Source organism: Prionailurus bengalensis, chromosome D3 (assembly GCF_016509475.1).
Source record: "Prionailurus bengalensis isolate Pbe53 chromosome D3, Fcat_Pben_1.1_paternal_pri, whole genome shotgun sequence".
NCBI lineage: Eukaryota > Metazoa > Chordata > Mammalia > Carnivora > Felidae > Prionailurus > Prionailurus bengalensis.
Window position 1 is genome coordinate 40,221,186 of NC_057356.1, and position 12,893 is coordinate 40,234,078.

At 39.8% G+C, this 12,893-nt stretch overlaps 1 protein-coding gene across 11 annotated transcripts in view; it reads left to right on the forward strand.

Moving 5' to 3' along the window:
• DLGAP1 (DLG associated protein 1) overlaps positions 1 to 12,893 on the forward strand; it is a 900,656-nt gene that overhangs the window by 705,861 nt on the left and 181,902 nt on the right. For all 11 annotated transcript variants that reach the window (XM_043558382.1, XM_043558383.1, XM_043558380.1 and 8 more), the window contains one exon: positions 11,038 to 11,278. In XM_043558382.1, coding sequence (XP_043414317.1) covers positions 11,038 to 11,278 — 241 coding nt within the window. The remainder of the gene's footprint in view (positions 1 to 11,037; positions 11,279 to 12,893) is intronic.

Below are 12,893 nucleotides of genomic sequence, written 5' to 3' on the forward strand. Positions count from 1 at the left end.
ACGCCTTCCTGTGGGAGCACAAAAAGAAGGATGTTTTGTAAATGATGCCTAGGACCTCTGAAGTTAAATTTCTATCACAAAAATAACTAACTGCCATACTATCAATTCAGCTAATATTTATTGAGCAGAACACTGGACCAGATTATACAAGTTATTCAGCGATTAACAGTACAAAATCCATTCCCGCCAAAAGCTTGTAAGAGAACATACAAAGAAGATAAAAGTGCTATCACAGTTATTATTTACTTGAACACTACAAAATACTCTGAGGGAGGTAGGCCAAGTGTAAGAGGCTCCTTTACTGGGCCCCTCTGCTAACTGCTTTATATTTCCAGAATGTTATTTTATAAAACACTCTGTAAGAGATGGAAGAAACCAGATGTCAAATGAGACTTTGTGGTCACAAAATTGTCAACAAGATCCTGAAGCTAAGGAGAAAAAGGTGCTAAGAACAAAGATTCTAAAGAGAGAGCTTCCAGGCATGCAGTCTAGGAATACGCATTTTAACAAATATTCCAAGGGATTCTAATAAAGTAGTATTTGATCTGGACTTTGAAAAATGCTTCCCTAATTCAAGGAATAGTGAGTGTTCTAGTTTTGGTGGAGCTCAGAATACTTGTAGAGGCAGCAATGGGAAGTCTGTCCTGAATTTTGCCCTGGAGATATTTTTTTTAACGCATGGCCTTGCATGCCAGCTCCAGAGGACTGGACTTCATTTATTAGGAATGGAATTGATTAAAAATTAATTAAAACTTCAGCTTTTAAGCAGCAAGAGATATGATCAGAACTTTGATACAAGAAAATTCATATTCAACAAAGGCAGGGACCATAGCAAGGTTCTGAGAGCAGGGCAGAGTGGGAACAGGGAAAGCTAGCCTTGGGGACTCCAATATATGCCTACTGTACATTTGCTTACTTTAGAGAAGGCTCCAAGAGCACGCATGCCAATGTGTGTTAGTTAATGCTGTCCAATGACACTCATCCCAACGCTCAGGGAAATTAGTTGGTGCCTCATTTGGTGAAATTTTGACTTGTCTGTCTTTACTTTTTTCACACTAAGCAATATAGTATTTTAAATTTCTTTAAGCTTATCTTTATTCCGGACAGCCTCATGGTCACATAGCCTTCCAGAAATATAAAATAGTCTATAAATCCAGCTGTCATACATGTAGAATACATCGATGGATTTTTAAAAAATTTTGGGGGTGCCTGGGTGGTTTAGTTGGTTGCGTGGCCGACTGCGGCTCAGGTCATGATCTTGCAGTTTGTGGGTTCAAGTCCCATGTCAGGCTCTCTGCTGTCAGCTCAGAGCCTGGAGCCTGCTTCAGATCTGTGTCTCCCTCTCTCTCTGCCCCTCCCGCACCCGTGCTCTGTCTCTTTCTCTCAAAAATAAATAAATATTTTAAAAATTGTCGAAAACTGCTTATACCCATTCACTGCTTTCATAACTTTAAATGTTTAAATTTTCAATGTTCAAGACAGGAGAAACATGCTACTTTGCCCCATCAGGACACTGCATCTATGCAGCTGCCTGACTTGGGTCCCTGTGCCACAGATCGGACCTTCCTGAGACAATATCCCTTCCTAGTGACAACCTAGTAAAATACCAACAAATCACTGAAGAAACGCATGTGGGCCCCGATGCTATGGCTGGTCAAGCTCTGCAATTCGGTGGTATAATCATTCAGCCTTGAGTAAAATACAGAAAAAATAACCATCCTAAATGGATTCCTAATGCTACATCATTTTTCTAGTTCCGTATTCAATTTTCAAGTAACACAATATCTTTAAGGATAATTTCAAACTTTCCATTGCAGTCCCAACACTGTCATTATTCAAAGGAGAATGGTTTCTTCTTCCAAGCAATACTACCATATAGATTCTAGACTTTTCAAAAAGTGGTTAGCTTTTATGATGTTGGGATGTTCTCTCTTATAGATCTTTAGTAGCAGCTCTAATAGTATAGAATTTAAATGCATGCTATCCTATTCCCTTTTAAAACCTGCCATTTTAGTCATCAAAGGCTCCTGGAAAGATCAAACTAAAATGTTGTAACAGAAGATATTGGTCTAGAATAATTAAGCCGTTTGTTTCTGCCATTCATACCTGAGAGAAGTAAAATATCCCTAGGGGCGCCTGGGTGGCGCAGTCGGTTAAGCGTCCGACTTCAGCCAGGTCACGATCTCGCGGCCCGTGAGTTCGAGCCCCGCATCAGGCTCTGGGCTGATGGCTCAGAGCCTGGAGCCTGTTTCCGATTCTGTGTCTCCCTCTCTCTCTGCCCCTCCCCCATTCATGCTCTGTCTCTCTCTGTCCCAAAAATAAATAAACGTTGAAAAAAAATTGTTTTAAATATCCCTAAAAACAGATAGTGCTTGCATGATAGAGAAAAACTGACCTTTTTTAATATTTATTCCCTTTCTATGTTTTTTTTAATTATATATCCATCTAATAAGATGGGGCTTTCTAAAGTAAAGCTTGAGGGGCGCCTGGGTGGCGCAGTCGGTTACGCGTCCGACTTCAGCCAGGTCACGATCTCGCGGTCCGGGAGTTCGAGCCCCGCGTCAGGCTCTGGGCTGATGGCTCAGAGCCTGGAGCCTGTTTCCGATTCTGTGTCTCCCTCTCTCTCTGCCCCTCCCCCCGTTCATGCTCTGTCTCTCTCTGTCCCAAAAATAAATAAACGTTGAAAAAAAAATTTTTAAAAAAAAATAAAGTAAAGCTTGAGAAGAAAGAATTTTTAAAAGTCACATGTGAAAAAAAAATATTTAGTATAATAACTAGGTCATTTCCAAATTGGCTCAATTTGTGTCCTCATTCACTTCAAGTCCAATTCTCAAATATCTTCATCTGGAATGGTAAACCAGAAGCCTGCAGACATCTTTTGTCTGGCAATATGTTGGATTTTTACATCATGTTTTAAAAGTGAGTAGACAGGGGCGCCTGGGTGGCTCAGTTGGTGGAGCGTCTGACTCTTGCTTTCACCTCAGGCCACGATCTCACCATTTCCTGGGTTTGAGCCCTACATCAGGCTCCACACTGACAGCACAGAGCCTGCTTGGGATTCTCTCTCACTCCCTCTCCCTCTGCCCCTCCCCAGCTCATGCTCTATCTCTCAAAATAAAATAAACTTTAAAAAAAGAAGTGAGTACACAGTTATTATGTTCAGCAGTAATCGTAGCAATTTAGCTGTGATTTGTGACCTAGGCCATCCCTTCGTTGTATATATAACAAGAAATAAAAACTCAGATGAAATAAGTATCTATAAATAAAGTCGGTAACAGAACCTAGAAACCCAAGTGTCCTGACTCCTAACTGATAAGTTTCTTCAAAGTCTGCTGGTACCAGGGTAGTGATGACAACAATATTGCTAATAATAATAGTAATCATGGAAATGATAACAATGGAACAGTCATCATGTATTGCTTACCTGATATATACTAGAAGCTTTTCATATTCTCTCACTAATTTCATATCAACTATAAAAACGATCATTTTTTAATTTATGAAATTTAGTCCTAGAGAATTAGTATAATTTGTTTCATTCTTCCCACTACACTATCTCACAGAATAACATCCACTATTTATGTATAGTGTATGTATAGTGGATGTGCCTAGAAATATAATATGCATTTAAAATTTTTATTTTTATCCTTAAAGCATACACTAGAGATAGGTATCATTATACCCATTTTACAGATGAGGAAAGTGAGGTCTAGAGAATTCAAGCAAATTGCCCATGACATAGTAGAAAGAACATTAAACTACTCCTTCCCATATAATAAAACCAAATAGATCTCAAATGTATACAATAACACAAAATGACAAAAATTAAAATTTATAAAATATATGTCTGATATTGTGGTAAGACTGATGGAACTTTTAACAAAATAAGAATCCTAGAAAACATAGAGTAAACGATTGACATCTGTTCTAACTGAAAACTAAATTCTGTGACAAAAGATATCATGAAGTTAAAATGCAACTGATCAGAGGATATTTACATGTATCAAGAAAGCAGGTGAATGTTCCAGTTGCCTAGAGTATATTTACCAATAAGTAAGAAAAGAAAAACAGCCTAAAAGAACGTAAGGCAAATCTTATGAAATAGCAAATTAGAGGGGAAAAAATACAAAGACCGATAAATATAAGAAAAAATGCTTAAATACACTAGCAGGCTGATAGAGACAAACTGAAAAAGCACAATATCATTTCTGACCTAGAAGAGTTGCAAAAAGTGCTAATACCCAGTTCCAGTGTCCATGCTGAGAAATGAGCTGTTTGGAGTGAACTGCCACCATTGCTATAGAAAGTAAGTCGATGAACATCTACAACAGTATAAAACATCCCTTTTGGCACAAGAATCCCACTTTTGGCACTCTATAATACAGAAAATAAAAGCACCAGTATATAAAGATAAACGCACAAGAGTGTTGGTCATAGCGGTCTCCAAGTACATATCTGAATCATCATCCACGATGGAGTGGTTGAATAAATTATGGTATAATCATCCTATACAACTTTACAGTGGTAGTGACTTAAGTGTCCAAATTTCCCTGAGTCTCCATATAAAAGCAGACAGAGCAACGAGGCAGAGAAAAACCCCAAAAGTCATGGAGAACATTTACAATAAAATTGGGCATAACAGGATATTCCATGAACCCCAAATATAAGTGGATGAGAACAAACCACAAGTAGCCATAGGACTACACTGTATCCACGTCTGTGTAAGAAGGCATAGAGGGAAACAATGACTTGTGTGACAGACTCGAGGATAGCAAAATAAAACAAGCCACAGGTATTCACCGGAAAGCTCAGGGGGCCTATTCGAGAACAGCAGCTGAAAGTGGAAGGGATTTGCCTCCTCTAACGGCAGATGAATTCAAGGAGCCTGCAGTTAGGTCAAAAAAGACTGGAGCAGTCTGAGCCTCTACGTGCACTGGAAAGCAACCAACCAGTGTTTCCTTCCAGCACAGAGCCCAGGGCTGAGAAGAAACACAAGGGAGTGGAATCAAATATGAACAAGGTAGAGACGGTAGCAAAGAAGAAAAGAAAATGCCAAGGTAAAAGTTGGGGACGGGAGGAAAAGAATCAGGAAGTATCGCAAAGCTAAAAACATAAAAGAGGAAGTCCTGGGAATTTGAGGGGGATATCTTGAATGTACCCACCCTCTCAAAGTCAGACTAATTTTCCAAAGACAACAAGGAACAATTACCCACTGTAAATCACATTCAAAATCACTGTAAGAAGAAAGAAAAATAAGGAAAAGAATAACATTCCTCCAGAAAATGAAAGCCTGCAGAAAGACATAACCACAAAATAGACCAAAACTGTAACACACTACACTTGATCTTGAACAACATGGGTTTGAATTCCATGGGCCACTTATACATGGATTTTTTTTTCGATAAAGACAGTACAGTATTTTAACTGTCTTTTCTCTTCCTTATGAGATTTTCTTGATAACATTTTTTTCTCTAACTTACTTTATTGTGAAAATATAGCATATCATACATACACAAAATACGTGTTAATCAACTAAACTATGTTATCAATAAAAATTCTGGCAATTAATAGTTACATTTTTATGGAGTCAAAAGTTATATGTGGAATTTCAACTGAGCAGAGGTGAGCAGTCAATACCCCCACCCCCCTGTTGTTTGTTCAAGGGTCAACTGTATTTTAAAATGCACTAAACAGCATTGGGGCGCCTGGGTGGTTCAGTCAGTTAAGCGTCTGACTTCAGCTCAGGTCACGATCTCACGGTCCGTGAGTTCGAGCCCCGCGTCGGGCTCTGGGCTGATGGCTCAGAGCCTGGAGCCTGCTTCCGATTCTGTGTCTCCCTCTCTCTCTGCCCCTCCCCTGTTCATGCTCTGTCTCTCTCTGTCTCAAAAATAAATAAACGTTAAAAAATAATAATAATAGTAATTAAAATGCACTAAACAGCATTAAGAACACAATATATGACATGAGAGAAAACAACATATCTGAATTTCAAAAACTTAAAAATAATGTCACAAAACTCAGGGAAGAATTAGAAGTAAAAGAAAAATCATTTCAGAAATGAAGATTAGACTAAAAGGAATATAGGCGCAAGTGAATGAGACATTTCATTCATTAAGAAAAATAGAAATCTAAAAATAGAAATCTTGGGGGTACCTGGTTGCCTCAGTCAGTTAAGCACCCCACTTCAGATCAGGTCATGATCTAATGATTTGTGAGTTCGAGCCCCACAAAGGGATCTCTGTTGTCAGCACAGAGCCCACTTCAGACCCTTTGTTCCCTTCTCTCTCTGCCCCTCCCCCACTCACATGCACCCTCTCTCTCGAAAATAAACATCTAAACAATCTTTTAAAAAATAAATGAAATCTTGAAAGGGAAAAAAAAAGTCACAGGCAAACTATTGTAAGTGTGAATGAATGCAGGGAATATCGTTTCCATGAGCCCATCCTGAGGAATCCAACTAGACAATGAGCTTTAGACAACCCAAATGACCAGACATAAGAACTGTGATGAATAGGTGCATGGACTTATTTCTGGACTCTCGATCCTGTTCCATTGGTCTATGTGTCGGGCCTTATGTCAGTGCCAAACTGGTTTGATTATTGTAGCTCTGTGATAAATTCTGAGATCAGGAAGTGTGAGTCCTCCAGCTTTGTTCTATATCGGTATTGCTTTGGAAATTATGATGTATTGGTGTATTTTTCCTTGTGTTTTTGTTCCTGGAATTCTTGGAGCTTCTTGGATTCTAACATCTAACAAGTGGGAGTTCCAGAAAAAAATAAATAAAAGGAAGGAAATTACCAATGAAATCATTCAAGAAATGGTCCCAGCACTGAAAGACATGATTTTGCAGATTGAGAGGGCCCACCCAGTACCCACCCAGTCGATGGAGAAATATCCTCACAGGGAACATCATGGTGAAATGTTAGCTCTCTTGAAACAAGAATATCTTTAAAAGTTTTCAAAAGGGGATGGGAAAAACCAGTTCATACGGAAAGGCTCAGGAATGAGAAAGGCATCCACTTTCCCAAACTTTAACATACATGGAGGCTAAGAGACAAGGAGGAAAGCCTGAAAACATCTGAAAGAAGGGATGCAGGCTAGAATCCTGAATGCAAACACACCCTCCCTTAACAGGGGAGGTGGAATACAGACACTTCCATCCATGCAAGCTGGCCGCCTTGTCCGGGAAAGCACTGGAAGATTTGCTCCACAAAAAGGAAGGAATAAAACAAGGAAGATGAAACAGGGCCTCCATAATAGTCAAGACAATGAAGGGTACCCCCACAGTGATAAAGAAGAGAAATCCCTGGACAGCAGCGGGCTGTCTGTGGCAGCCATAGATTGCAATAGGAGGTCAGAGGTTCCGAGGGTAACGCTTTAAGGGCAGGAAGGAAACCAATAGGTTATCAGAGGTCTCTGAACATAGCAACAGATCCACATAAGCAAGTTTTTGGAAATATGAATGCAAATACCATAAGATCCAGCTGGAAGAATTGAAAGTGATTGCCTCTGAGGAGGGAGAATCTGGCGAGGAGGGGGCAAGGTGGGTCAGGTGTTTGCTCTTTTCCTTTATAAGCCATCTAGAATTCTTTGACCTTTATCTGTAGAATTTTGATAGAGAATAGTCTTTTTATATGAAAAAGTAGTAGCAAGCATTAAATGTATAGTTATTTATAAGAGACTAAATGAGGGCTGAAGCAATAGAGAACATGTAGGTTATGTGCTCTGGCAATGTAAATATAGCACAACTATTTTAAATGAGGAAAGAATAGAGAGTGCATATGCAGAAAAAAAAAGGAATCATTAACTGTTCTCAATAAAGATATGGGCACGGTATTATTAGTATGCTATTCTGAGATGGTTGTGCATATGAAAAAAACAAATGAATAATTGTAGAATATTCCAATTCTATTTCCTGTGCCCCTGAGAACCAGGATTTTTAGTATGGAATCAAGCTATATATATATATATATATATATATATATATATATATATATATATATATAATATAGAAGAGGTTACATTTAAAACTGTGCAGACTGGGAGTGCCTGGGTGACTCAGTCAGTTAAGCATCAAACTCTTGATTTCGGCTAAGGTCATAATCTCACAGTCGTGGGATCACACAGCTTTTGATTCTGTGTCTCCCTCTCTCTCTGCTCCTCCCCTGTTCGTTCTTTCTCTCTCTCTCTCTCTCCCTCTCTCTCTGCCCCTTCCCCTCTCACTCTCTTTCTAAATAAATAAACATTTAAAAAAAAAAAACTCTGCAGTCTGAATTTTAATCAGACCTATTCACTAGGTCTGACCATCAAAAGGCCTAGTTTTGCCCACTGAACAATGACCAGCCCAGTAGCCATGACAATGAAGCTTCCTGGTGTCCAGATTGCATTCTTGTGATACTATTTTCCACTAAAAGAAGAAAAGGTTGTTTGAAAAAATACTGATTCCAGGACTGAGCAGGTCAACGGGATTCAGGAGCCAACCTAAGGGGCTCCCACTGGTTAAAGATAAGACAAATTTCCGTTCACTAAGAATAATCATAACAGTCAATTTAAAACCATCAAATGTTGGGGCTCCTGGATGGCTCAGTCAGTTAAGCTACAACTAGAAACTGTAAAAAATAATGATGGAACTAGAACACCATCATTGCATAACTCCCAGTGAATTAACAGATCTAGACATTGAGCACAAGTGACTTCTAACAACATACAGAGAGAGATAACCCAGACATAATGTGTCTCCTGATCAAAGAACACATGATCTCTCCTCTTGCCAAAGGGACTGAACCTGAGTCTCATGAAGCCCCTGGATCCAGCTTACAATTTTCAGGAACTACAAAAGATAAAAGACCATGCTAAATCCTACCACGAGTATGAAATCAGCAAATCCAGACCACGGGAACCTTTACAGGACAAACAACCCAGATGCTTCCATAAATAAATTGTCAATTAAAAACTTGGTGGGGGGGGGCACCTGTGTTGACAGCACAGAGACTGCTTGGGATTCTCTCTCTCCCTGGCTCCCTGCCCCTCCCCCACTCATGTGTGCTCTCTCTCTCTCAAAATAAAGAAATAAACTTTTTTAAAAAAGAATTCTTTACAAAAATAAAACTCAGATTGGCAGTTGATTTTGGAGGGAAGATGGGGATTATAGTCAGGATGGGGCACATAGAGTGGTTGCTAGGGTACCTGGAAAAGCCATCTTTCTTGATCTAGGTAATGGTTACAAGGGTGTTTGTCTTATTATAATTCACTCGGTTCTACATTTATTTTGCTTGGTTTTCTGTATCTGTGCATAATAGAAACAAAAGGTTAAAAAAGAATGAAGAAAGAGAATCCTATTAAGATGTGAGTTTAATACAGAAGGTTAAGTGGAAAGAAAACATATTGCCAAATTATATTTACTTTATGGTCCAATTTTTATGAAAACTAGGGGAGGGGGGCAATATGTACCCTCTGAACAGTCACCCAAGTTTTAACAGTTGTTACCTTAACAGGGATAGATATTTTACCATTTCTTTGCGATGTTTGGCATATTGATTAATAGGGGAAAATCTATATGTGCGTGCACACACACACATTTCCAAATACAGTTTTACCTTTTACTTTGAAATCATTCCAAGTTTACAAAAAAGTTGCTTGTAAAATACAAGGGACTCCTATATATCCTTGACCCAGATTCATATTCATATTCCTTTTGACTCATTTGCTCACTTTCTATTTGATAATTAATTGCAAATATCATGTCCCCTTACCTGTGAATGCATTGCCAATATTTCCCAAAAATCAAAGATATATATATGTATTTAATTTCTTAACATGGATGTATATAATTATTAGCCTTGAAAACAAGCAGGGATTTTATATCAAATTAGATAAAGTAGGTGAAAATACTATTTTAAGCTGTAAAGATAAGCTGTAAAGAATCGTAAAGAAATGCATGTCTTTTTCCACTTGATATGCCTTAAGGTAGCTGGTCACTTCTACATGAAGTTTAAAGAAATTTGCCATTATCAGAGTATATCCTCAGATAACAGAAAATGAAGGAAATCAGAAATTAAAATCATTTTCAGTATTTGTTCTAAGCTTACTTGTAGTTTAATTGCTTAATAAATTCCTAATTACTCATTAATTTAATATTAGGGAAATTATGAAGTTCTAGAAGGTGGCAGAAATTTGAAGAATGCTCCCATGTCCCTATCAAATCAGCTACAAAGTAAGAGAAATTAACTGGGGCACCTGGTCTGGTTGTTTTTTGTTTTTTGTTTTTTGTTTTTCTTCTTTAGGTGGTGCTCAAACCCAGTGTAAGTTATGTGCAGAGGAATATAAGTAAATAAAAACTGACCTCTGCAAAAAAAGGAAGACTTCATTTGGAAGATTTTAAAACACATTTATAAACAATTTGTGGACCATATCAGCTTTTTATAAGGAAGAATGAGGCCTTCTTCCGATAGTGTGTAGATTGCAAATCTCCATAGTGCTTTTCAAGATTTTGACATATCTGGGTTTGGTCTATTTTTGTGCAGAATGAGAGTATCTTGCCAGAAAATATAGGGCCTGTTTTCATACTGTGCACTAAATTAAGCTGCATTTGACACTGAAATTATTTGACAAGCCAGTCACTTGCAAAAGCACAATAATAAAAATAGTAGTTTCTAAGATGTTTATACTAAAAACTATTCCCCTGAAATACCCAAACTCTCACCGTGGACTGACAAAAATTGTTCCCTAGGTTTGCATTTATAAATCAGGAGAATTAACACCTGGGCACGCACTGGAATAAGACCTCCTAGCCCCACACTTCTTCCATGCTGAAAAGAAAGCTCTTTTTCTTTAGAATTTAATGGACTGTTTGGGCTCATAAACAAGATGCAGTCCAGTTACCGAGTGTAACACAGAGGCGATAAAATGCATTGGCGTTGAACGCGGTCGGATGGGGCTTTCTCCGGAAGCGTGCGGGGTCAAGTCCGGGGATGCTTGAGGGAGAGGGTGCTTCTCCGCCAGGCAGGAGGAGTTATGGTTCCCCGTCTCTGCCCGCAGGTGAGCGAGATGGAAGTGAACGGGCAGTTCGAGTCCGTGTGTGAATCCGTGTTCAGCGAGCTGGAGTCGCAGGCGGTGGAAGCCCTGGACCTGCCCATGCCCGGGTGCTTCCGCATGCGGAGCCACAGCTACGTACGGGCCATTGAGAAGGGCTGCTCCCAGGACGACGAGTGCGTGTCCCTGCGGTCCTCCTCCCCACCGCGCACCACCACCACCGTGAGGACCATTCAGAGCAGCACCGGTGAGTGAGCAGAGCGCCTGCCCCCCACCTCCGGCCCCCCCCCCCCCCCCCCCCCCCCCCCGTGACACGCGCCAGCACAAGCCTGGTCTCCGGGTCCAGGGCTACAGAAACGACTGTCCCAAAAGACTGCACGTGGTGTCCTGCTGTTGTCACACAATCACCAGTAACAAAATACCACCCATGCCCTACAAAGAACGGCTGTGCCTCCCTGCGTGCCTCTGTCCCCAGGTTTTGGCCGCATCCACAGCCCTTCTCTCTGTCTCCATCACTGGCATCAACAGAGAAACTTCAACTACAGGTCCAGAAGGGACAGCGCCCAAGGGGGGAGGGGGTCTTTCTAAGATCCCCACACAGCATCCTAGCAACCAGCAAACTCATCCCACCAGCTCCTACTGGCCCCAGTCAGGCTCTGACTTTTAGGGGGTGACCCTTAAGCAAATCGGATACCCTGACTGTTGAGCATCACAGTTAGAATGCCTTTTTTTTTTTAATTCCAAGATCTCCACAAAATGACTATCCCAAAAGACCTGAAATATCACTGTAAGAAAAAAGGGAAGAAATGGATGATTCAGTCATACTAATTGAACATCTTATGAGTTTTCTTTCATTATAACAAAGGCAGATGTCATTATTTTAAAACCTACCAGCATATGTATACAGCATCTTCTTTTCCCTCTAAAGTGAAGTTAGGTTTATGCAGTTAAACTGTATTTTTATCAGATTTTAGGTAGAGAGGCAGAGACAAGCTTAACTGGTTTCCATGACACTAAAACCTGAATAGGAATATAGCCATGAGTTATATATGACAATGTGCATTGGGTTTATATATATGTATATTTGTTATATTTTATTTATATATATATACATTACATTTGGGTCCAAGAAGAAAATCCCCTCCATTTTAACTAGGCTCAACTGTATGATTGAATTCAGTGTAACTCCAATACAGAGTAGTTCTATAAGAAGACCATCAAACCTAGAGTCATGGTAGATAATAATGAATAAATTAGAAGGAAAAGCCCGTGCCAGAATATGTTAGTATTCAATTTTAGTTCTAAGTGCATCAAATGCCCGTAATTACCATTCAGCCTAGAACCTTTGCAGGCTTGAGAATTAACAGGTCCTCAAACCTGAGTTAAAAATCCTACTAACTAGAGATGTGGAGTCGAGGTAGCAATTTGTAAGAAACCGTCAGAGGTTAAACAATAGTTAGGATCAGATCAGAGAAAGAGATGCTTCTAGACAGTGCCCTGGCTTCACGGCTCTGCAGAGAGCCCAGCAACTCTGGCCTGGGCTGGCTGTCTCCAACCAGATAGTGGATGTGCATTCTTGTTCACCAGGAAATTCTACAAGAACAGCCACAGATAAGGTTAACAAATAAGGTTGACTCATAAAATGAAAAAAAAAAAAAAGTGTCAATCATCCATGGGCATATTTCTGTGCGCGTTTATGTTCATGCAGTAAGTGTAATTTGAAGATCTGCCCTGTGCCTATAGCGTATTGCTGTGTCTTTTACTGTTTCCCCATCTTCATCACCCCCACCCAGCCCTTTCCCAGTGTCCGGTCCACTGCTTGCTATGACAGTCTCGCCGCCTGCCAGCTGTTCTGTGCTGAA